At 45.7% G+C, this 26446-nt stretch overlaps 1 protein-coding gene across 1 annotated transcript in view; it reads left to right on the top strand.

Moving 5' to 3' along the window:
• Positions 1 to 26446, top strand: part of ATP9A (ATPase phospholipid transporting 9A (putative)) — a 1385006-nt gene that overhangs the window by 667051 nt on the left and 691509 nt on the right. The window contains exon 13 of the mRNA XM_069651153.1: positions 15048 to 15160. Coding sequence (XP_069507254.1) covers positions 15048 to 15160 — 113 coding nt within the window. The remainder of the gene's footprint in view (positions 1 to 15047; positions 15161 to 26446) is intronic.

Genomic DNA, 26446 nt, shown 5'->3' on the forward strand with positions numbered 1-26446 from the left:
CCAAAAAAGGTTGCCAAATACGACTCAACCAAACAGCCAGCGTGCCCCAAATGCAGAGCAATTGAGGCGATGCGATACATATGTACTGTTATTACCCACCGATTCGGCATTTCTGGGAGGACATGGCAGAAAAGATAAGTGACGTACTAGACATCCATATCCCGGCAATCCCACAGAAATACCTACTAGGAGACATTGGAAAGGCTTCAATTAAGGTCAGTAGACTGTTTGCGGTGGCGGGAGTAGTAGCCAAGAGAATCATACTCCTGAAATGGAAGGCTAGTTCGCCCCCCACGGCCCAAACATGGCTCAGACATTTGACTCTAACACGAGAAAGCGAGGAGATATATGTGCAAGGGATACAAACCCACTCCAGACCCAAGGACATATGGGCCCCACTGAGAACATACCTGCAGGCCCAGGCGGCAAGCTCGGACGAAGAAGAAAGCTAGATAGAGACAATAAGCGAGAAACAGTACAATGTAAAAGTTGTGAAATCGATAAAAATGTATTACTCCCAAATGTTTAAAACAACATGTATGTTTAATGCCATAACGCCTTGCCAGAAGTAAATAAAGGTTTTAAAAAAAGAACATGGGCTCCTGGAAAATAATTTGCTTCCTCTCTGTTTTGTGTTTTTCTGCTTGGGTTTCTTTCCTGATAGATTTTGCTTAGAACATCACTATTTATTCTACACTTCATGTTCTTTTTGTAACATTTATTCTTACTCATAAGACCACAATAAGGAGTCAAAGCTTGCAAATGCAGTATAACAGAAAACGGAGTGAGGTTGTTTGGGTCGCTAAGTGGGCCCTTAACAAATGACCAAAAAAATGTAACGCTATATGTGCGAGATTTGAGATGTACTATACAAAATTACACCATTACAAAAAAGTGTAATTAGCTCTTTGGAGGAAGGATCCTTGGCAATGAGGGCACGACTGCATTTGAAATGTCCTCCCTGTAAGATCAACAATCAAAAACAAATTAGCAAAGGATGATGGTAGACTAGCTAGGAGTTGAGGGCTTGCAGATTTTTTAAATTTATGTTTCAGTTGCTGGAACATCCACCAATGAACAACTCTGTGTACCTGCATCAGTGGGGTAACAGAATTATTTTCTTACTAATGTATCTACTGTGAGGGAGTTGCCTGCCTGGCCCAGTTGGTGAACGGTGAAGTGAACATGGGGGTTGGGTTTTGTCACTGCTAAGTGATGCAGGGATCTAGGGGGAGGCGGCGGCACGAGGAGGATCCAATAGCTTGCCCAATCTCTCCCGACTGTGTTGTAGGGGATATTCACCAACATTAAACTGACACCGTTCTTCTAGCAAGACCCCATTCCCTGAAAGTGTCGGCAGAACATACCACCTGCCCTTGGTCAGGCACCAACCAAGATACGTTTGACATAATGGGCAGGCAAAGTGGAACGGAGATATTAACACTGACTCAGACTGAGAAATTGTTTTGTAGTGCTGCGGTTGTAACTCAGAGATAATGAAAGCAAACAAGTACACACTTCTGTGCACAGAGCACTCAGGCTTATATAAGGTTACTCATTACTGAAGAGAGCAGGGGAGAATTGTAGCACTCTCAGCTACTTTATGGTGAGCGTACTATGGAGATCCAAGATGGTGGCCTGCCTTTACAAAGGCTTGGTCTGCAGAGCAGAGGAATGTTTGGGCAGGGCCTCCAAAGTGATGCAAAGTTGCACACAGATGTATGTTAACCAATCCATTGTACTGTTTAGCGACTGGCCGGATCCTCGAAGCCCTCATCACTTGCTTTCCCCGCTGCCTGCTGACCACCCTCACATCCACCACCATCCGGGCATGCCAAACAGGCAGAGGGGGAGTGCCAAGGGGGGAGCCCTGGATAAATTTGCCAGAGCCATCTCGAGGACTGAGGTGAGTCCACCACCACCCTTACAAGAAGAACCTGAGGCTGATGCCCACCCTGGTACATCGGGACCAGACCTTACCACCCTCATGGAATCAATGACCAAAAACTTTGCCTCCTTTCACAAGAAACTGGATGACATAAACGCTAATGTCTCCTCGCTCACGACACGTGTAGACCAAGCCGGGACCAGGATTACAGAGGCTGAAAGCAGAATCTCTACAAATGAGGATGAAATACACACATTGCAGACCACTGTTCCATCCCTGTCATGAGATATGAAGGCAGTGAAGGCCAAGTGTGACGACTTGGAGTCCCGCTACCGCAGAAATAATCTACGCATCATTGGCGTACCCGAGAATGCCCTCAAGGGGCGCATGGAAGATGCTGTCGAGAGCCTACTCAAAGATCTCCTGGGCAATCCGGCTCTGTCCCCATATTTTAAAGTCGAGCGCGCCCACCGTGCTTTGTCCCCTCGCCCCAAGCCGAGCGACATCCCACGACCCATCATCGCCAGAATTTTGAATTATCAGGACAGAGACCTCATCCTTCGCCTGGCAGGTGAGAAAGGGGACTTGCACTTAGAGGCCAACATCATCAGGATTTTCCGCGGCTTCTCAGTCGTGGTTCAACAGGAGAGACGCCAATTCCTCAGTGTTAAAAAACTGCTCAGAGAGCGCAATGTCCCCTATGCCATCCTATTTCCGGCTCGACTTAAACTCACCCATAATGGAAAACTTTATTTCTTCACGGTCCAAGATGAGGCAGTGAAATTCATCGAGTCTCAAATACCACTACACAATCCATCTGCGCTGGGAACTCACCGCGACCTACGAAAAGAGAAAAGCACAGGTCAGTGAGGACAAGATTGCTGCGCTACGCAAAGCGCCTCCTTACCACATCATAGCGCTATAGCGCGCCATCATCTCCCAGTGAGAACCAGCATATCCAGTTCTCCAAGCGGACACTCCACGCTCCTAGGGAGATAAAAAAGAGACATTTAGAACAGAGAAAAGGCATGCAAGAATTATGACGCCATCAATCGCAATAAAACCTACCTGAAAGACTACAAGGGCAGCAGTCAGTGAAGTAACTGGACCGCCCGCGCCCACAAAAGACAACGCGCCCCTGCCCAGAGAGCAGGACGGAGAGCCCACCGATTCTGACGACCATGTGAGAAGAGAACCTGGAGGGGCTGGAAACACAAGGGAAATGGGGAAAACTTACCTTGGTCGCCCAGTCCTAATATAGTCTTCATTTCCAGGCGGAATCCCATCGACACTGGCAACATTGCTTTCTACCCAGTAATGATGCCTCCCTGCTACAAGCGGTTTGTCCACCAACTACGCTCCGGAATTGGAGTAACCCATCATCCCTTTTTCTTGATGCCTGTGTCCGGCCGCTTGCCTTGAACCCTCCTACATCCGCATCCTGTTCCTTTTGGTACACATGTTTGCTCCGGGGGCCAAACACTGGATACGCCCGCCGCAGAAACCTACTGCAGACAGCATCCGCTGTCTGCCTTTGATGTTTAAGATGCCGACCACACGGCAACAGCGCACCTTGCTGCATTTGCAACGATTCTGTTTATTTTCAATTGGTTGTCACTACTGCTGGGCCCAGGTTGGACCGTGGAAGGGGCACGCCCACGTTGGGTGCTGGCCGCCGACCTACGGTTGAATGGCGGCATTGACTTAACTGGAGCCACCTGGGCTTGGAGAAATGTTGGCACTTATGTTGGGGGGGGGGTTACGCTGCAAGTTGGGGGTGGGCAGTGAGGGTGGGCGGGGTGGGGCGGGAGGGTGGTGGAGTGGGTTTTTTGTGTTATGGGAAAAAATGGCAGAGGCGGTTTGGCAGACCACAGTGCATCGGGGGGCCCCTGTTGGCGTGGCCTCCGCTCTGGATTCATTCTACGACAACGGTGGTGGGATGTTACTTAAATCATTGACATGCCTGTAACAGTGATATCCTGGAATGTCCGGGGCCTGAGCAATTACACCAAAGCTCGTAAAATCATGGCTTATGCCAACAGACACGGTTGTAAAATACTGCTCCTGCAGGAGACTCACTCAACGGGCCCCCTGACCAAGAGTATTGCACCAACATGGGGTCCACACAGATACTTCACCTCATATTCCACGTGCGCCAGAGGGGTAGTGACGATGATCCATAAATCACTTGTTTGTTCTCCACAAGAGATATATAGATTCTGAGGGGAGATATACTGTATTACATTACGCCATAGCAAACAGGGATTACTTGCTAGTGAATACCTACGGCCCTAATGTTGACTCTCCCGAGTTTGTTGACCAAGTGGTATCCATATTGCTAGGCTACGTCGGGGTGCAGATCATCTGGGGGGGGACATGAACTTTATACTGGATACCGCAATGGACAGGACTGGCAAAGCCCCTAGGCCCCTGTCTGGCGCAGCGCGTAGATTGCTGTCCCACTTGACATTCACGATGCATGGAGGGCCCTACATCTGCAAGCGCGCAAGTTTACGTATTACTCGTCAGTTCACGACAGTTCTCCAGGATCGACTTGGTCCTGTTGTCTGGCCCCATGCTGGGTAGGGTAGTGGAAATGCGGATACTCGCGCGCACTGTCTGATCATTCACCGATCTTGATAGCCCTGGAACTGGGGGTACCTGCCCCTACTATTAACACATGGCGATTCAAATCATCCGCTCTGCAGGACATTGTATTCAAGGCGGTTATCCTCGCCGATATTCAGACTTATTTTGAACACAATTTGCCCCTGACCACCACCTTAGGGGTCTACTGGGACGCGTTCAAAGCCTTCATCAGGGGTGTGTCCATTTCTAGAGAGTCGGGAGTCCTCAGAACTATAAGAGCCGCCCTAGCCCGCACCAAAACTAAATTACGGGACCTGGAATGAGCCCAGCCGCCTCGATCAACCAAAGTGTCCTCTCCCAGATCAGTGAGGAGCTTAAAAACTTCAATGAACAGGCCACTAGGGAAGTCCAATACTTCAGTCGCTCAGGCAGCACGTAAATATGGCGAGGGTGACAGACCCGGCAAAACTTTGGCCGCATTGGCAAGGGGGGAGTGGGGCCAAACCCAAATAACCTGTGTCAAGGACAGTCAAGGAGTTATACAGTGGTCCAACCAGCAAATCCTTGAAGTCTTTACAGGCTTCTACTCAGAAGTACGAGAAACTGAAGAGATATCCAGAGTGCAAAATACTATTACTTACAAAAGTATCAAATCATTTTATTTATCATGATACAAAAATGTTTTTGAACAAGTCAATTAATGGCATTCTACTTTGTAGGGCATCAATAAATCACGTAACACACCAGCATAGATGAACAAATAACTGTGACTAAAATACATCCATCTCAACAAACATTCATAGTGCAGCATCCAAACCATACATCATACATAGTGACATTCAACCAACCAACAATGGCTAAAAAGATAACTAAATTAATTAACATTATTTGCCAATTGGGAGTGGGACAAACATTCATCACATCCCATTTGATTATTTTAATGTTTACAAATATATTAAACAAACAGCAATAGAATTCATTAAAAACAATCTATCACAAGGGTGGATCTGTGAGGAGAAGTGTTATGTAGATCACATCCCTAAAAGAATGAACTCAACCGGTTTCGACGTAGAGTGTGTAGTAAACAACGCCTTCATCAGGAGATACAAAGCGAGAAGCTGCAGAAAAAGAACATTACTACATAAATATGCAGCAGTGTCCCATCACATGAACTAAACTCAACAATAGATTGTATATAGCCACCATGTGCCACCTGTTACGAACCAATAAAACTAGACATTTGTGCTGGGGAAGTATATCTAAATGAGAACAACCCCAGAAGCAGGATTTTATTTAGAAAAGCCAGAGGCGAGGCACCGACCCTGAAAGTGTAAAAAATAATTAAAATTAGTAAGGTGCACCATAGGGGCCACAAAGGTCGAAATAGCCCAGGCAGGAAAACACTAGACACCCCCACATGCGCCATAAAAATATAATGGCTAAACAGATGCAATATGCTAGACTAAACAAACCTTATATAAGTAGCCATTAATATGCAAAATGCCAAAGATGGATCGTATGCTGGAATCGTATCGCCAATGGAGTTGTGACTAGTGGAAAATGAGAAGTTGATTGAAGCACACTGAAATGACACTGCGGACTACTAAAGTTCGGGTAAGTCTCTTTATTAAATAAAGGGGAGCTCCCCAGAGCCTTACACGGTACTGACCGTTTCCTCTTCCACTCTCTAACCGTCGTCGCGGTCACGCGGCTCCCACTATATACATGGACAAGGAGCGCGCGTGACTGCCGCGAGGTACATAGAGATTCTTTACACATCTTTTCCCCATAACAGAACAAGTAACACATTACTTATAGAGAATTATTTAAAATATACTCTAACCAATGAAAATAACAATTTATATAGTGGAAAATTTCTCACATCAAAATTTAAAAATCTCAATATTTCTTATACTAACAAAACTTAGATCCAACATGTTTTTTTTTTTGTATTTGGTTCACAACAACTTAATATTTATAGTCTTTAAGGATCTCACATTTCTCAAGTTTCATAGTCTCTCATCCACACCGGTTTTGATCTAGACCTATGTGAACATTCTTCATCCATTTCTCCTCCATCATCTATTTTCTCTTTTCCATTTACTGCTTCTCCTCCCTTCCTTTCCTTTTCTGTCTTATTACTCCCACTGACACTCCTTTCTTTCACTTGCTCATTCATTCTACTCACTTTCACGTCCCCCACTCTTGCCAATCTACCTTTAGACCACACTTCTCCTCCTTCCATAATGACCACATTACCTTTTACAGCACATATTTTCTTCGGTCCCAAGAACTTACTCTCTACACATTTGTTTACCAGTCTAGGATTTTTAACATACACCATCTCTCCAATCCTCCACTCCTGATCTTTCACCCTCATTCTGTCATCAAACACTTTCTTATTCTTTTCTTGACTCAACTTAATAAGTTTCATAATGCGATCCCGATCAACATTTATCACCTTGGCCATTCCAAGCCATCCTGGACAAAGTCTTGTCCCAGGTTCTCTACCTTTCATGGATACAAATGGAGACACACCCGTTACAGAGTGTGGTGTAGTGACATAATTCCACGTTAACATCTCCCTCCATGGTTGTCCTGATTTCATGGCCATCTGCAGACCCCCTTTTATGTATCTGTTGACCCTTTCAACAAGACCATTCGCCTTGGGGTTATACAATGCAGTTCTCGTGTGTTTTGTGCTATAGCTTTCCAGAAATTTTTTCATAGCCATAGATACAAATTGTACCCCATTGTCAGACACAATTTCAACCGGTACTCCTTCTTTCAGGAAAACTTTCTCCAAAAACTTAATTAACTCATTGGCCGTGACTTCTTTCACCGCTTCCCACTCAAACCATTTCGAATGAAAGTCAACTAGAACAAATAGAAACTTCAAACCATCTTCCAGACCTGCTACTGGACCCATTATGTCCACCGCCAACTTTCTCCAAGGTTGGTCTGGTATTGCATTAGGTATTAGTGGAGCTTCTCTTACCACCCTGCACTTATCACTAGTTTGACACATCATGCATTCCTTGACGCACTTTTCTGCACACCTATCAATTCCCGGCCACCAATAATTTTGTCTCAACTTCCTTTTCATTGCAGCTTCTCCCGGATGTCCCTGATGAGCCAGCCTAACCAAAACCGACCTGAGAGTTTCTGGAGGAATAATGCACTTTCCTCTTCTTAATCTGTCACCCCACAAATTTATTTCATCTCTTATCTCCCACCATGTATTAAATTTTCTATCCAATTCTCCTTTAGCTGGCCACCCCCTCACTGTCCATACCTTTACTAGTTTTAGATCCTCATCTGTGCTTTCTTCTCGTGTCCACACCTCTTCACTAATGGCACCCTGTATTTCAGCCACTACAGATTCTTGTTCTTCCTCTCCACCCTCTACAATATTTGTATTCACTGGTAGTCTTGACAGACAATCTGCCACCACATTTCTTTTTCCAGGCAAATAACTCACCTCAAAATTAAAACTTTGGAGTCCCAAACCCCACCTGCTAATTCTTGGGGAACCCAATGCCCATCTTCCACTTTCGAAAAGTTGAACCATGGGCTTGTGGTCGGACCTGACTACAAACTTTCTTCCCCATAAAAAATACTTGAAGTGGTTTACTGCCCAATACATGGCCAAAGTTTCTCTCTCTATAACAGAATATTTGCATTCTGCACCTCTCAGCATTCTAGACGCAAACGCAATAACTCTCTCCGTGTTGTCTTTGTCATACTGTACCAATGTTGCTCCCAGCCCAAGCATGCTCGCATCCACTACCAAAACAATTTTGTCATTTGGATCGAATCTACCTATGGACGGTGCTTCACACACTGCTTGTTTGATATTCTCAAAAGCCTCCTCACATTCTGCTGTCCATTCAAATTTCGCACCCTTTTTGAGCAAATTTCTAATAGGAATAGACACTTTGGCAAAATCTTTCACGAACTTGTGATAATATTCAGCCAATCCTAAAAATGATTTAATTTGCTCTTTGTTCTCTGGCACCGGTGCCACCTTCACTGCCTCCACCAAACTTCTCTTGGGCCTTACCCCTTTTTCATCTATTTCATGTCCCAGATATTCTACCTTGTGTACTGCAATCTTACACTTGTTCCTTTTCACTGTCAACCCCGCCTCCCCCAATCTCTTCAACACTTGTCTCAACACTTCCTCATGTTCTTCCTGGGAGCTCGCATGTATTAACACATCATCCTGGAACACGATAATGTTCTTTACTCCACTCAACACTGTCTCCATCACCCTTTGGAATACGCTTGCCGCTGAAGCTAGTCCAAACGGCATTCTGCAGTACTTAAAAGTTCCAAACACAGTGATGAATGCCGTTAAATGTTGACAATCTTCCTTCAGTGGAACTTGATGGTATGCCTGAGAAAGATCGATGACTGAAAATACCTTGGCGTTGTTCAACACGGACAACTTGTCCCCAATTATAGGTAGGGGATGCCTATCTATCAAAATATTTCTGTTTAAGTCCCGCAGGTCTACACACAGTCTAATGTCTCCGTTAGCTTTTGCTGCCACTACCACCGGCGACAGCCATTCCGAGCTCTCACATCTTTCAATTATTCCTCTTTGAAGTAGGGATTCCACTTCCACTTTTAGCTTCTCATTTAATTCATAAGGTACAGGTCTCACCCTGTGCACTTTTGGATTGGCTCCTGCCTTTAGTCGAATTTGGTGCTCAAATCCCTTTAACACTCCCAATTCATCTTGAAATACTTCAGGATATTCTTTTTCCCACTTATCCTTCACTTCCGCCACGTCAATAGGCCTTTCCGCATTCGCTTGAATTCTGATTCCCAGTTTCCATTGTTCACCCCATCCCAGGAGCGATGAGCCCTCTTTAGTGACGTAAATCTCCGATTCACAGCTTCTCCCTTTGTACTTTATGGAAGCCTGGAACATCCCTACAACTTCAATTCTCACATTCCCATATGCATAGGGTTCAATATTGTGTTCTTTCAACTGCCTTACATCTCCTTGCATGCAACTCAAAAATGTTGTTTTCGACATCAAGGTCCACGGAGAACAACTGTCTACCTTCATTGTTACTATCCTTCCATTGATCATGAACACATCTGTTGGGGCTCCTCCTTTGTTGGATACTTCCGATATTTCCAGTACATGCTTTGTCTGGCTACTCATGCTCATTGCATGGTCTTCTTCTTGTTCCTGTATTCTTCCTCCTGCCTCAATATTTTGCACCACTCCAGATTCGCGGCAAACTCTTGCAAAATGACCCTTTTTCTTGCATTTTAAGCAGGATATGTTCCTGGCTGGACAGAACATACTTGTTGAAATGTGGCGATTACTCCCACACTTGTAGCACCTTATCTCCTTGTTCGGGATCCCTTTACGGAATCCTCTCACCGCGGCTATTTCTCCTTCCGATTTTTCTCCCTTCATGGTAGTCATGTACTTATGTGTCTGTTCCATGCTTCTTGCCGTATCTATAGCTACCTCTAGTGATGCATCCTTGGACAACAGCCTCTCTTGTATTTTTACATTATTTGTACACCGAACCAATTGGTCCCTTATTAAAGAGTCAGATAGTATTCCAAATTCGCATGTATGGCTGAGAGACCTCAAAGCTGCAATAAAGTTTTCCACTGGTTCCTGCGGATCTTGTACTCTTTGGAAAAACTTGTGTCTCTCAAAGGTTATATTTTTTTTAGCTTCAAAATGCGCTTCTAGCTTTCTTTCCGCCATTGAATATTGATCCACCTCCCCTTGACCCTGTTGGGGAGGATCAGGCAAACCGACATACACACTCCTGCCCTCCGTTCCTAAATTGTGTTGTAAAATCGCTTCTTTTCTCGCTGATGCGAATTTATCCCCTCCTATAGCTATGATGTAAGTATCAAATAACTTCTTCCACCTATCCCATCTTATTGGTGGAGCTCCAGGTTCTGCTAGAAACGGTGGCGGCGGTGACATACTTGCTGCAGCCATGTTTTGTTTATTATGTTGGTGTATATTCACACCCAACAGCACCTGTGCACTGTCACTGTTCCCCTGATACTCTTCTTAATTGTGGCGAGATTTCTCTTAGTATTACACTGTCTGTTTTTGTCTCCAATGGCTACTTAATGTAATTCAGTTTTCTTTTCCAAAAATTATTATTATTTTTTTTTTTTCAGAAATCTCCTGTGCCAGCTTCCCTCCTTGGTTGTGCTTCGCCCCTCCCACCCCCTTGCTCCTCACCTCTTCCTGTGGATAAGAGACAGGGTGGGCGGCATAGAACAGCTGTCTTTTCACCGCTGATTGGAGGCGGAGGAACGTCCCTCTGCAGAGCCGCCAAGACCACCTCCCTGCAGCGCCACGCCTCCAGGCCGCCGCGGAGACAGTCCCTGTGCGGCCCCACACCTCTCCTTTTGTCGTCCTCGATTCACGCCGCCTTCTCCCCGCAGCGCCGCTCCTTCCAGCCGCTGCGGAGACCGTCCCTCTCTCTGCCGCCGCTCGCCTTACGCGACTCGCCTTGTCCTCCTTTTGTGCCCGCCCCTGGAATCGCGGGCAGGCTCGGACGTCCCTCTGAAGCTCCGCGGCACTCGCGGGCAGGCTCGGACGTCCCTCTGAGGATCCGCGGCAAGCTCCCCTTCATCCGATCCTCGTCGCCAATTGAAATGACACTGCGGACTACTAAAGTTCAGGTAAGTCTCTTTATTAAATAAAGGGGAGCTCCCCAGAGCCTTACACGGTACTGACCGTTTCCTCTTCCACTCTCTAACCGTCGTCGCGGTCACGCGGCTCCCACTATATACATGGACAAGGAGCGCGCGTGACTGCCGCGAGGTGCATAGAGATTCTTTACACACACATAAGGTAAAAAAGTGTGACTACAACAACCAAAGGAATCAAATGCGAGCGGTCAATTGTTACCTGTAGTTAACATGACACTGCTCTCAGTAGCCCCCTTCAAAGATTATGGTACGGTGGCTTTCTGGAGGGTGATGCAACGAAGCAACTCGTGTCAGCAGATGTGCGCCAAGTGTACTATCAAACAAAAAATAATAATATTAGCCTAAACCGCATATAACAAAATCAAACATAAGATATCCTAATAGAGTCATATACAGTTAAAAAAGTTTAAAAAGTGGCTACTAATTGAAAAATTAGCTGGCTGCTGGCAGAAGTCTGACAGACGAACTGTATACACAGACATAAGTACGTAAATGAGAAGTGTCTATGATACTGCAGGCTAAGTAAAGCACGAATCTTCATATACAAATGCAGCCGAACTTGTATATTCATATAGACGACAAAACTTCGTCTCAGAACAAGGTTTGTACAATACTAAAGCGGCAGTGTGAAGAGCGGCAGATCATGTTCGTACTTACTTGAAGTTAACACCCGGACTGGCGTGGGCGGCTGGAGTTACTGAGCACAGCCTAGCCGTAAATCTCAATGCCCATGCTACATCGGCCGTGTGCAAGCAGCCGACTGAAGCCGTCGCTGCTGTGGACGTAAGTCACATGGAAGATCACGTATCCTCAATGGGAACGTGTTGCGTGTGCGTAACGAACCCAAAACACGCCCAATTTAAAAACTCTATACAAGAAGGAGCAGTGTGACTCATAGAGGTGACATGGAACTAGAATAGAAACTATGTACACCATACAATATCTGTACAAAGAAATTATCTATCTGCTATTGAACTCCCATGTTTCCATGGAGTTCAGGCCTTTGTGGAGGGTGCCTAAATTAAAAATCCACATTTGTTCTTTGTAGGCCAATTTGTTGGCAGTATGCACATGGCCACTTGCTGTGATTTTTTCGATGCAAAACCATCTTAGTGAATCTGCATCATGCCCCATCTCGAAAAAATGGGAAACCAGTGGGGCAGTGAAACAACGCATCCTGATCTTGGAACGATGTTCATTGATGCGCACATGTACTCAGAAGTATACTCCCAGCCCCCTGAGCATAGTGACTCCCAGATGCGGAGCTCCTGGATCAAATACCCACTACCTTTGTCTCCCCCACCACTAGAGACCAATTGGATTCTCCTATTACCTTGAACGAAATAGTAGAGGCTATATCCATTCTCCCTAAAAGTAAGGCACCGGGCCCCGACGGGCTAACGGCTGAATTTTATCAGGAGCATGTGGCAATATTGGCCCCGAACTGCTCGAGGTGTGGAATGAGTCACTCAGGCTAGGATCCCTCCCCCCGACACTACGTGAGGCCGTCATCACGGTCCTGCTCAAGCCTGGTAAGCCTAGCAATGAATGTGGATCCTACCGGCCCCTTTCATTGATGAACTTGGACACAAACATTTTCGCCAAGGTGATCGCTAACCGCTTCCTGCCTGTCATGTCCTATATGGTACATGATGACCAGTCGGGCTTTGTGCCCGGGAGATCTATGTCCCACAATATCAGAAGGCTTCTTAACATCATGGCACAAATCGATCAGGGTGTGAGTGCGGTCGCGGTCACCTTGGACGCCCAGAAGGCCTTCGACATGGTGTTCTGGAAGTACATGTGGCTCGTCCTTGAGACCATGGGCATAGGACCCAGGATGATCACATACATTAAATTACTATACACCTCCCTGGTTGCCAGGGTCCGTATCAACTCCCAAACTTCCGATCTGTTCCCTCTCTTCAGAGGCACCCGTCAGGGATGCCCGTTCTCCCCGATCTTGTTTGCCCTGGCTATCGAGCCCATGGCGGACTATGTCAGGGAGCGTCACTCGCGTAAAGGGATACGGCTACAGGATACCGCCGAAATTATCTCGCTCTACGCGGATGACGTGCTGCTGTTCGTCAGAGACCCCAATGACCACCTCGACCCGATCCTGCGCGACATCACCCGCATCGGTACATATTCCGGTTTCACAATCAATTATACCAAGTCTGAACTCTTCCCTCTCACGAGCTCCACAGCGCGCCCTGCCACTGAGTACCCGCTCCGTTGGTCCCCCGACGGGATTAAATATCTGGGAATCAGGGTGTCCCTGACCAGAGACACCCTCCTGGCTGACAACTACTTGGCCGCGGCAGAACAGGCTGAAGCCAAGATAACGCGCTGGCGCCTCCTTCCACTGTCTCTAGTGGGGAGACTTTCACTGGGAAAAATGATACTACTCCCTAAACTGCTGTATATATTCACTAATGTACCTATCTGGCCTGGTAAGAAATATTTAGCAGACCTACACAGGCTGTGCGCTCAGTTTCTGTGGCACTCAGGGGCAGTGCGTATGGCTTGCTATGACACTTCCCTATGAAAAAGGTGGTTTCACTGCCCCTGATATGCAGCGGTACTGGATCGCAGCACAGGCACAGTTCGCCTCCTACTTGTACCCCGGACCCTCCCACGCCCTCTTGTCAAACTGGAGGCCCTTGCGGCATCTGGCACCAACATAATGTCCTTAATATTACATCGCTGATACGAACCGGACTCACCCGTTGATCCAGTTCGTACTACTGTGAAGGCTTGGGGACGGATATTCGCCACGGGTGCCGAGGAACACCCATATTACAAATGGCTCCCCGTCTGGCGTTTCCCCGGGCTGGAAGCCACAAATGACATGGCCCTGGCACGACATTGGCAGACTCTGGGATACCTTGCCTTAACTGACATCTACCCAGATGGGCAATTCATAACACCGCAGACCTGGAAGCCGGGCCACTCGGGGTCACCGTTGGAATTTTACAATTTTATAGGCTCAAATCTGCCTTTCGTGGTGCCTGGCCTGGGTTTACCACTGAACCCCCCGATTCCTCTGGATTTCCTACATCGCCAACTTGGGTGGGGCCCACGGGGTAGTATCCTCACTATACAAACTCCTTCTAACTTCCGCCCCACCACAGCCTTCTGGGGCCCGGGACGACTGGGCATTCGAACTGCAGCTGGAACTTACCGACCAACTGCGGATAAAAATGTGCTCCCACACTAATAGTCTCCTTGAACTTCCGCTACCGTACCATTCAGTACAAACTTTTGAACAGGTTATATTATACCCTGCGCAAGATCTCCAGATTTGCCCGCTCCGACCCAAGGCTCTGCCCTCGCTGCGGTGCAGAGGATGCGGGCCATCTGCATATGTTCTGGGCCTGTCCGAGGCTAGCTGCATTTTGGGACGAAATCCTGAAAACTCTGTCAGAAATGTGTGACACTGTTGTTGAGCCTGACCCACTGGGGGTACTGTTTGGGGCGTGGGGGGCTGAGGGAGCCAGGGAGGCCACTAAATTCTTAAATGTGAGTTGTATAATTGCTAAGAAGTGTGTATTGGAAGTCCTCCCCATCCCCCCCACCCACATTCCAGAAATGGTTGAACTCATTAACATGGTCTCGGAACTGTGAGGAGTACCACCTCACCACCCTCCCGGCCTAAAAACATCTGGTCTCCCTTTAACAGCTATCTTAACAGCTTGGACACACCCTCTTCTGGGGACAACTCATCGCAATCATCTCTATAAGTGCCACAGCTCTGAAAAGTTTTAAAAAAAATATTTACTCTTCAATGAGGATGTCAAGAATTAGCCCAGCAAAAGCATATGACTGTACTGTCTTTCCCTTTTTTCCCCTTCAGGTACACTCACGCAGAATGAGATGGTTTTCAAACGCCTTCACCTTGGGACGGTAGCATATGGCCTGGACTCGATGGATGAGGTGCAGAGTCACATATTCAGTGTCTATACCCAGGTAAAACAAATCTTCTCGTACATCAATTTTCTGTATTAGGACACACTTGCAGGGGTGCAATTCTGTCAATTTACCAGTTATGCGTTGCACTCCCATACTTCAAAATTGATCTACACAAGTCCTAGAATCCACAGCGCAGTTGACTATAACACAACCTCTAGCTTCGGGTGTAACCCTGGAGGTACAATGCCATATATTATGTTACGACATGCCATTTATTGGATTGGTAAACATTTGTTTACTCAAATAATGTCTGCAGATAAGTTCCTCAAATTAATTTGTAAGTAAACAAATGGCAATATCCTTCCATCTAGTGGAAATTCATTTTTTTCCAATCACATGTGTACAAAATAATTGTATCCACATGTTTAAGCAAATATTGTTGAAGTGGCCTCATTTTGGAAATGCGTTTGAGAATGTATTTTCTTCTTGCTGTAAGTGTGACTTGCGCCAACAGAGTGAAGGCTGCCTCTTCTTCTATGCCAAAAAGTAGTCTCTTGTTTGATATTATAATTTCTTAATTTGTTTAGTCAACACTTAACAATTTATTTAATCTCCTGTCATTTGAGTGTACATGGAAAACAAATTAGTATTACACTTAGCGTTTCATTGATGTGCTGTTCAATGTTGACATGTTTAACTTTGGAAAATAATTAAGATTAACCCTTCAATATAGCAGAAAATGTAATTTGCCAAACTGTAGCTCCACATGCCAAACTACGTAAAACAATGAGCATCCTCTATATTTACCTTGTTGATGGCACAATTTTGAGGCATTACTAATCATCAATTCCTTTATTTTGGGAATTGCCCATAAAATGACTAAAACAGAATAGAATGGAATCTCAAAATACTATAGGAAATCCATATTTGCAGCAGCACATACAAGAAAGCTAACTAATAAAACTATTACAAAAATAATCTAACTAAATCACGAGGTACACAAAAAGATGCATTAGCTTGTTAAAGAATCACCTAGCTCAGCCAACCGTCAAATAAGTAACTAATGCAAAAGTTAGGTGGGGTTTGAAGTAGAGCAGCAGTGAAATGAGGCTCCCCAGATTTGACAAATCTCAGTGGCTCTCAGGATAGGTTTAATACAGCATTTCTTCGCTCTAGTATGGAGCAGCCATAGGAACAAAAAAGTGCTCAATGTTTTAATTTACATCTAAACGTAGCCACATTTATTGGAACTGGCTATTGATCAAGACGATCTATAACCAGCAACCTCAAGGTTATCATCTCTAATGTACAGAAATTAGGTCAAAATGGGGTCAATCAAATTGAGGTATTCTTCAAACCCGCTTAAGGGTTTAGTATTGAGTAAACATTGGCAGTCTCTTCCCTCAGCACCTCGTCAACATTTAGGATGCCACTCAATCCTGGTAGGCCAGTTTCAGTCGCTCTTGGGAATGCTTAATCATTCTGTGCAGGGTGAAACCAGGGATCTTATACATTTATATTTGTTAGTTTCAGATTCAGATTCCTGAACCAGGAACGACTGGAAGCCTCAGGAGAGTGCAGTACGTCAATTGGGGGTTCTCTTTATCAACAAGGATGTATTCCAGATTTTAGCCTAATACATGATTACTTTTAAGAATAGCTTAGCATCATATATTTTCCAGGCCCAGCTCAAAGAGCAGGGATTAGTAGGTGTCCTATTTGGCAAAGCTAGTAGGCTTCTTAAAGGAATTACTCTCATGTGATGATGGCTTACCCAAGTTATCAAATTATCAAATCCCCAGAGTTCCACTCTATAAAGTGCAACCACATGGGCTTGCATTTCATAAACCTCCAGGGCCGAAGAAAGTATTTGTCCACCATGTTTGGAAATTCCTGTTGTTGCTCCAGCTCTCCTTGTCAAAGTTAGCCCACTTTTTACCACCTGGGCCTAACACAGACCATTCTCCTGGAAGCTTGCCTCCAAATAAGCAAATCCACTAAGTCTTTCAAATTTCGCTTTATCCACATTAAGGTTTGCCCTTAGATGTCATTTAATGTTTGGTTTTGGACTTGTTTAGTTGGAGTCATTTTTATTCAGAGCTCTTTAAATCTGTTTGGCAGTTTCTGCAAGCAGTTGGAAGAGTTGGGAGATATTGGGTTTGCATTGTCTTCAGCCAATAAAACACTAATTTGTCTCACCTCAGAGTGTGGTGGGGGTGATAACCCACCCAAATAGACAGTTATAGGGCAAAGTCATTAATATACACATTGAAATGGGACAGTGCTAGGACACAGACCTAGCACACCCCCTTTTCTACTGAGAAGGGTTTCTTCACATCACCACCCAGGCTCCGGTGCACTGCAGCATAATTGTTGTCGTGAAATAACTCTATAGAGGGTAAAAGCTTTAGGGCGCAAATCAAGATCTCAATGTGTCCCACAGGCGCCCTCTAGAGGCCCAATCAAATGCAGTACATAGTTTTATTAATACAATATGCAAGGAATAATCTAACTATTTGATTCACTGTCTCCATTCCACCCTGGAATCCCACCTGCATGTGGAGTAGGTGCATACTCTCAATCCATGTGTTAATGTGATTTTGCAAAACGTTCCCATATAGTGTCTGTGAGAAAGCTGAGGGTGTCTCCCTTGCTAGTCCCTGGGGATCTGTCATCCAGGTGGCCAGGACATGCCCATCGCTATTGGATCCAGTTCCTGGGGGGTGGACCAGTGAGGGAGGAGCACCTGGATGGGGGGTCCTCGAGGAGTGGGACACCGATGAGTGAGACGCAGTATCATCCTTATTTCAACACCTTTCCCCATCCTACCATGTAGGACATTCAAAACAACTGCCCCCCCCCACTTTCTTTTCCAACACAAACACTTTTGCATGACACGCCAGAGAACGGACTAACACCAGAGCTGTTTACCTGACATGCCCCAATACACAGGTCAGGCAAAGTCAGGCATTTGGTTAGAATCACACACACCTGACAGCCCTTTCCCTTCCCCACAGGGATAAAAGGTGGAGCAAGAGAGCACAGTAAGACCAAGGACAATAGCCCAAGTGTACTGCAACAGATGTCCACAGTACACAGAGCGTGTTGATGCTGATAAGCGGTAGTGAGGGAAACACCTGTTACCATGGTACTGGCCTTGACTCCAGTTACGAGGAAAGCCAACCGGTTCATCACATCCGGTGAGTCCAGGGGAGAGCTGATAAGATCCGGGCTGTGGTGAATGAAAGACGCAAAGTGGTAAGTTGAACTAAGTTAAAAGAACTGTAAAGTGTTAAAGGGTGACCAGCTGCAGAGGGAACCGGCACCACGTGGGTGCTAACTCGAGAGACTATGGCCGATCCACGTTTGAATGAAAACTACAGGTACCAGAAGGCCGTAGGAGAGACGCCAAGATAGGTCAAAGTGGTCATACAGTAGGTCAAGCAAAATCCCTGTAAAGCTGAAAGCCTATGACCTAAGAACTGTGAGAAAGCAAGGGAAGTGAATCACACAAACATTGAAAACCAATGTGAATGTGAAGTTGGCAAGTGGGAAGAGGGGGGTCAAAGTCCCAAGAAACAGTGTGGTGACAAAGGTGAACCCGGCTGAGGGATGTCCACTGGAACTGTTTAAAAAGACATTAAGATTTGTGAGCGAAGGAAAAGCCATAGTGAACCCGCAAGAGGGACGGTGAAAGTAAAGAGGGGGACCCAGGGGTGAAAAATACTCACCCAAAGGAAAACCAGGAAATGAACTTTCATTTTGTTGAAGGAACTATTGAATACGTCAGGCCCTCGAAGGCAAGCGACTTTCAAGAGGATTGAGATTTGGCCATCAACGGTCCTAATAGCTGCAAGTGGAACTGTTGACTCGTGCTGGGAAAGCTCGAGTGTGTGCTGTGCTCCAAGATCCCATCTTACCCCGTGCTCAAAACGTGGAGAAGGGAGATCCAAGCCACCACATCCTGACATCTTATTTCGGAACACTTCTTTCTTTTTTTTGAAAACCATCCGACACCCTTTTTGTATTAGCTGTAAGGTTTGGCAAAAAAGTTTCTTAGTATAGGCCCTTTTTATTTGCCACAACGCCACAAGGACTGCCTTATTTCCCTTTGATGGTCGACGCTTCTTCCCATCTTAGATTTAGGTTTAGATTAGGCATTTTTCCAACCTGCACTCAGTTTAATAAACACCTTTGAACTGTGATCACGCGTGTCTGTCTTTACTGTTGCCACCATGAGTTCCTTACATGTCCCTAACCCATCAATCAGGAATATGGACTGGTAATTACCATTCTCAGACTTTGCACCTTTTATTAACGGGGACAATTTCCGCCTGCTCTCCCTCCCGCCATGGCTGTGGATGACGATTACTCTTTGAAATGGTGTTCAACAAGAGACTCGAGCTCTGTCTCCATAAAAATCAGGATAATTGATCATGTCATGCGAGGGTGTTGAGCACCTCTCATCTGTATTCTTTTGCTTCTCCTTCTTAATAAGGGTTTTATGATCATTATGCAGATTCTGTATCAGACAGACAGAGCGCCCTGTAGGTCCCATAAATGCTAAAATAGTGGTCTTGGCTGTACACCCTTCAGTGCCATGCATGTGCTACCTTCATGGAGGTTTCACTTTGTTTGTGCAATGAGGTTTGGTCATAAGGGGGTTTTCCATGCCTTCCCTACTAGCATAGGAATCCAATATAAAATCCACAGGGAGCAAAGAGTTGGTGATTGCAAAACTCATTTTGGCAAGACTGCAATATTAACCAATCTTCTTATTTTACTATTGCTGTTCATTCGCTTCCTCGCTTTAAACAAAGTACCTTTCACTGAGACTTTTGAGTGAGCTACTTCCTTTCACCGGACCACTCTGTTAATTAGTATCGCTGATTTCACAGCTGTCCTTTACATCAAAGTTCACTCACAGGTCTGCCTTTCTCCGCGTCTCAGCCACAGATGTGCAGCCTTCAATTGCGATACAATGTTTCTATTTCAAACATTAACACACACCAGTCTCTCAGGTCACTTGCCAACTCACCGGCTTTGTGTGTCTTTTTCTGATTCACGAGTCAAGGTTAGTACCACAGGGCCCAAATCTGCCGTTCACCCGGGATGGTCGCTAGCGTCCTTGAAATACAAGGCAGTCTTCACTTTTGGGATCTGGCCTTCTCCACGTGTCTTTCGCAGCCTGTTGGAGGCACCGACCTCCAGTAGGGAACTCTTGTAGTTTTCTACCCACAGCTCTCATCCCTTGGTCCGTTGCTCTGCTCCAGTAGGTTTCGCCTTTGTCCCAGAGGTTCTGCTCATACTCGTGTTCTGCTTTGCTCAGAGTGTCTTAGTGTTGCCTTTTATCCGTGTGAGGAGAGCTAATTGGTGTCGGGTGTATGCACTTGAAGTCAAGTGCCTCACTTCGCCTGATCCGATTAACGGGACATGTCCAGTAGGATGTATGAGAGTTAGTCTTGTTACTCTGTCACCCTCTTCCTTGACCCAGTGTTTTTTTGTAAAAGGAGGGGAGAGGTTGGGACCTTGGAGTATCCTGAATATAGGATGGGGTAGATGAACAAAAAAGGGGGGAATAATGCGGCTCACCATCAGCTGCCTCACCCCCACTCCCCAAAGACCCCTCACCCAGGTGATCCTTCACACTGGTCTTTCTTCGACCATGTGCTTAAAGCCTGGAAAGTCCTTGAGCTTGTCAATTTTGGCGGTATTCTCCAGTTGTGTGAAGAGTTCTCCTGTGATGGTGTTGGCCTGGATGTGAGGTTCCAAGGATGGGAGGTTGTCACTATTGACTCGGAATACCACCTCCTCCTTCTTGATGTCACAGGTCAACTCTTCCACACCATAAGGCAGGAAGAGTACACAAAGAGATTCCCCCTGGCCTGGTAAACATATTTTCTAGAGGGATACCGTTGTTAAAATTGTAGCAGTCATTTGGAATTGGCCCAGGGATCTCATGACCTAAATCAATTTAATAATGTTGGGCATCAACGGCCATTCCAATAAAGGTGTCTGTGGCCAAAGTGATACTTCGAGGGTCGCAGTTATCCACCAATTTCCGAATGGTGGTGTGGTCTAGGTCCACGAGGGGTGTCGGATGTAATTACAAACCCTGTTGTTGTAGATAGTTCAAATTTATATAGGAGTCCTGGTATTTGAGGTTCTGTCCTCACTTAATTTTTTAGGGGAATTGTACATTGTCGCACCTCTCCTGGGATGGTAACCTCTTCTCTCACTTGAACTTCAACCGCATAAGGCAGCAATCGGGCTGACCAGAATGCTTTTTGAGTGTTGTCAAAGCCCATGGGGTTAATCCCCAGTTGGGACAAGGCTTTGTTTTTAATTAGGTCCAAATTAATTGCAAATTCAAATGAGAATGTCACTGCCTAAGTAAAAGGGCACAGGGGACATCTCTCATAACCCAACAATTATGTTCTGTGCTTTTGTCACATTGGACATTTTTAGTATGCACCTGCTAGGCAGCAGATGTTTGGAATTTGGAGGTTCCAAGCCCATCTCCCACTTAACAATCAATTTAAATGTGGGAATGGTCTGATCTTTTGAGAGTTTCCTGAATAATGCTTCGCTGATGAAGCTTCTTCCGTTATTCAAGCATATTCTGGTGAGAACAGGCTCCTCCCCCTCATTTATCTCAATGGGGAAAAACAGCTGTTCACCCTTTATCTGGATGTCGGTCAGATTTTGAGCTGGTTTTTTACCTTCTTTCCTCATGTAATTTGGGTTTTCCTCGGATTTAGGACATGTATAACATTTCAAAGTATTGCCTTCCAGTGTGTGGAATGCCACTTAAAACTGGGAGGGAAATTAATTTTCAAGAATGGAGAAGGGTTATCATCACCAATTTGTTCTCCTACCAAGAGGACGGTGATATCTGGGACTTTATTGTTCCTAAAATGGAATTCTATTTCGTCGGACCGTTATTCAATCATGTGGCTTGTGCCATTCAAACTCACATAATTTGTGCTTTGTTTTAGTTTGATCTGCCATTTAGTCTGGGTCCAGAGGACCTTGTACACACAGTCAATCAGGGATGATAAACTCCAAAGGAGGTAATTCCCCATTAGACAATGTGTGCCCTCTGGAGTCACTACTATCGCTAGGTGTTTCACCCTATGTCACCCAATTTTATCTCCATATCCGCAGTCCCTTCGATGGAAATATCATTCCCATCAAAGTTTTGTAGTAATCCGGGAAGAGGTTTGAGGGGAATTTGGGGACTCTACACCTCCCCCCTCTCACTCCTGAATTTAGTTGTTGGAAAGACTTTTTGGACAGGAGGGTGGCTTCGGATCCAGTATCCACCAGTTCTGATAATGACACTGACCCTGTATCTTGACGGAAGCATAACAACATCCTTCTCTTTCCTCATTGAGGCAAAGAAAATGTGCATTATGTGCCAGCTTGGTGGTTAACTTTTTTTATATTGAACTTCGACACTGTGTGATCTTGGACAGTTTTCTGTGTCTGAGTCAAGTCCCCTTTTTCTCCTCCTGATTCTTTGCCGTCCCCCTTTTCATGATGACAGATCCCTGAACCTGTTTGAGGGAATGACACCTCTGTGATTTCTGGGTCCTCCTCAGGGTGCCATTGTTTGGGTTTTAGAGCTGCTTGCTCTGGCTCGGTTTCCATACTTACCCTGTCAAAATCAGGGTCTTTTGGGACCCATTTTTCCTTGGGCGGCATCCCTCCACCCCTGAAGATTGATGGAGAAGATTTTCTTCTGTGAATCCTCCAGGGATTCTTCTCTTTCGAAAGGGATGATGCAGACTTCCTCCACAAAGTGGACTGTCTCTGGCTTTCGATTTCTCCTACTTACCCTCTGTTCTTTAGGTTCCAGCTTTTCAGGGGTAGAAGATTCATGTTCAAAGATTTCCAGGGGTTTTGTTACGGTGGGAAAGGAAGCTTCCACCCATGCCGCCTCCTCTGGAACCTGTTGGTTGTCTATTTTTCTTCCCGTCATTACTCTCGCAGGGCACCAGACCCGGGCGTTGAGTTATTCTGGGCAGCAGTTTCCAGTTGAGGGTTATGCTGAACCCTCAACAGGCTACCTAGGTCATGGGTTAATTGTTGGACTTGTCGCTCGGTTGGTAGGGAGGTCTGGATTCAGACCTTTGCTGCTCCCGGAAAGGGAAGCTGTCCCTTGTCCCGGCATAGCTTGGGTAGTGGGAGTTTTCCTGATAAACTTCCATCCTATGTCTCCCTTCTGCTGAATTTGGGAATCTATTGTCCTGAAAGCGGGGACAGAGAGGAGGATTATTGGGATTTGAAGGGTATCTGGGAAAGAAGCTCAGTTTGGGGGGGGTTGAGTATTACTTCCCTCCTGAGGGACGTTTGGAGGGATGTTTTGAGGGATGTTTCACGGGGCGGTAGCTAGTTCATCGGGCCCCACTTTCTGCGCCGGGGGAGTATATACATACCCCAGGATGGGTCTGCCCTTGTATCTGACTGATGTAGGTGGCACGGTCAGATGGAGTGTTGGTTTGTTATCGTGCCTGGCTATCGCCTGATTGGGTTGGATCCGAGGGTCTCCTCTGCCTCTCGTTCTGCTGATTGGTCGGAGGAGTATTTTTAGGCCCCCTGGTCTCCCAAGTCCAATGGGGGAATATGGTTCACCTTCACTAGCTTTGCAACAGCAGGTGTGTTTGATGATTTTTTGGGGGTTATTCTCATTTTCAGAGGGCTTTTGGACCTCATAAATCCTGGTGGTCTGTTCTATCACCCAATCCAGGGTCCTGCGCTCATTGGGAGCGCATGAAAAAATGTGTTGATGAACTTACGGCTATTGGTGTTCACCCACCTAGAAGTCTGTGCAGATGCTAGTTCAGCTCCTGCAAAAACTCTCTAGGCACTTGGTCTTCCCCACACTGCAGGTTGTATGCTACCTTGCGGGCCTCCTGCGAGTTCCTATGAATTGAGAAGTGTTTAACAATGGCCCCTTAACATTTTTAATACCAAATCATAGTTTGGTCATAAAGCTCTTTATGCTCCCATAAAGAGTATTTTGCATTCTTATGATAGGGAGCCATGAAGCTCTTTATGGCCTTTATCTGCCGAATTGGGTCTTTCACCAGACCTTTCTTCTGTTTGTCAGACTTCCTTTTCTGCTGCACTTGAGTCCACTCATCCTCTGACTCAGAGCTGCTACTGTTGGTGGTCCATTCACTCCCCTCTAGGTGTTCCCTACCTCCTGTGAGACTGGGAATACCACCCAGGATTACGGGGTGTGGACTCTTCTCTCCTATGTTGCTGTGGGCTCTCAGGATAATTTCCCTTGTACTCCCATTTTCGTACCTGAGAATATTCATCCTCCTCATCCCTCCTTCAACGGATGGTGGGGAGGTCCTTGAATGTGTGGAGGTTTTTAAGATCCTCCTTGAGGCCTAAACTCTGGTTCTTCTCTTTCTGCAAAGTGGACCAGGTGGTCCCTTTGTAACTTAATTTCCTGCCTGTCCAACTCCCTGATATTTTCATCATAGGAGCCCTCTTGGTCAGAAGTACCTGTCAGGGTATTTTTAAATTCCCACAACCCGATGTTCCGGTCACCTTCCCTTCTGCTTGTTAATCCTAAACCCTCATCGATGTCGTAGGAGGGCAGGCCTTCAGGTTCAGTTGGACTAGGCCTGGGTGAGTCCAGCTGCCTCGTTTTTTCCCTTTTTTTGATAAGTGGTATGCATGAATGCATGAAGTCAGCTGCACTCTGTAAATATGAGGTGGTGAGTTGGCTTGATGTCCCTGGTAGAGAGGTCATCACTCCGTAATCAGAGGGCACTTTTCCATACCCTGACTGGTCAGGGTGCCTCAAAGCTTGTTTATATTTGGCTATTTTACTTTCCAACCTCTCACATTTTTTTCAGTCCCTATATCTTGGTCGTTTGCAGAGGCCTGAGTTTTCAATTCTGACACCATTGCTTGAGTGGTTTCTAGCATGCACTATGTGCTCTTAATCAGTCTCTTAATCCCTTGTTCTCTTCACAGTGAGACTCATTTTCCATCTGTGGGGTTTGCATTGTCTGTGCATATTCCGAGCGTTTCTTTTTCAGGATCTTCTCCCTTTGTGTAATTTCTGCCTGTGTTGCCTGCTCTAGATCAGTCTCTGCTTGCCTCACACGCTCCATTAATTGTGCATTTTGTAACCTACTGTCAGTCAGTTCCTGAGAACATGACTCACTTTTCTCCACATCCATCCTTAACTGACACACTTCCTGAAACAGGGCACTATTTTCTTGATTGTGTTATTTTCTTCCATCAACTGCTCTCTCTGATGTTTCAAGGCCTTCAGATCTTGGTGCATCTGATCAGACTCACCTTCAGAATCAACCCCTTTCGACAATTAACTGGCTGTTTTCAGCTTTCAGTTGTTTTACCTGTGATTGCAATGTGAAAATGTCCTCCAAGCAGACTCTATTATTGCTCATTTAATTTATGTTGACTTGAGCTCAGATTTTCAACACATTCTTTATACTCCCCTTGCAGTGCAGAAAATTGAGTCCTTCGCTCTACATTGTCTTGCTGCTGTGCTTTCAACTCATATTTTAACTGTTCAATATGATTTTCTAATTGTAACTCTAAATGTTGGGTCTGTTGCGCTTTGCTTCTAATTGTTTCAGCTCTTTCTGGTCTTGATTCAAAAGCTCAGCCTGGTTTTGCACAGGGGCTACACTATGCTGGTGTCTTTCTTCCATGATCAGCATATGGAAATACATGTATGCTGTGAGCTGAGCCATTTTGATTTGCTCAATTTTTCTGGTTTGTGTCATGTAAAGGTCTGCCAGGGCCTGATGTAACAGTCTGTTATCCTGCCACATGTCAACATTTGCAGAGGTAGCCTCCTGCATCATTCTGACTTGCCACATTTCATGTTCTTCCTCCACCCTCTTACCTTTGATAAGGGGATAAATAATTTGGATAGGAGTAGCTTCCTGGCCATATTGATTTCTACGGTGTTCGTTCTTATGTTCTCTGCAACCTTATATGCTCTCTATGCAAGGACAAACATCTTAACCCTGTTCCTGCTTAGTTTCCACTCATAATGCCAACCTAAAATCAACGCTTTATCTATACATCACCCTGGAACCTAGGGTACAGGTCTGAATGGCAGCTTAACAATGCAAGACAACTTTCTGTCCACTGCAATGCAATTACACCCAAATGAATAGTCTGCTGCTGCAACTGTCACAAGTGAAGACTCTCAACCAAATGCCATCCACAAGCCCTAGTTTTGTCACAATTTATTGGGCAGTCATCTCGCAACTCAGGGAAGTTCCTTTCTCCCACAAGCAAGTTGGCGCGCAACAACGCGCTTTGCAGATTCAGCTTTAG

The sequence above is a fragment of the Ambystoma mexicanum genome, chromosome 3p, assembly GCF_040938575.1.
Source record: "Ambystoma mexicanum isolate Mex_15411 chromosome 3p, UKY_AmexF1_1, whole genome shotgun sequence".
Taxonomy (NCBI): Eukaryota; Metazoa; Chordata; class Amphibia; order Caudata; family Ambystomatidae; genus Ambystoma; species Ambystoma mexicanum.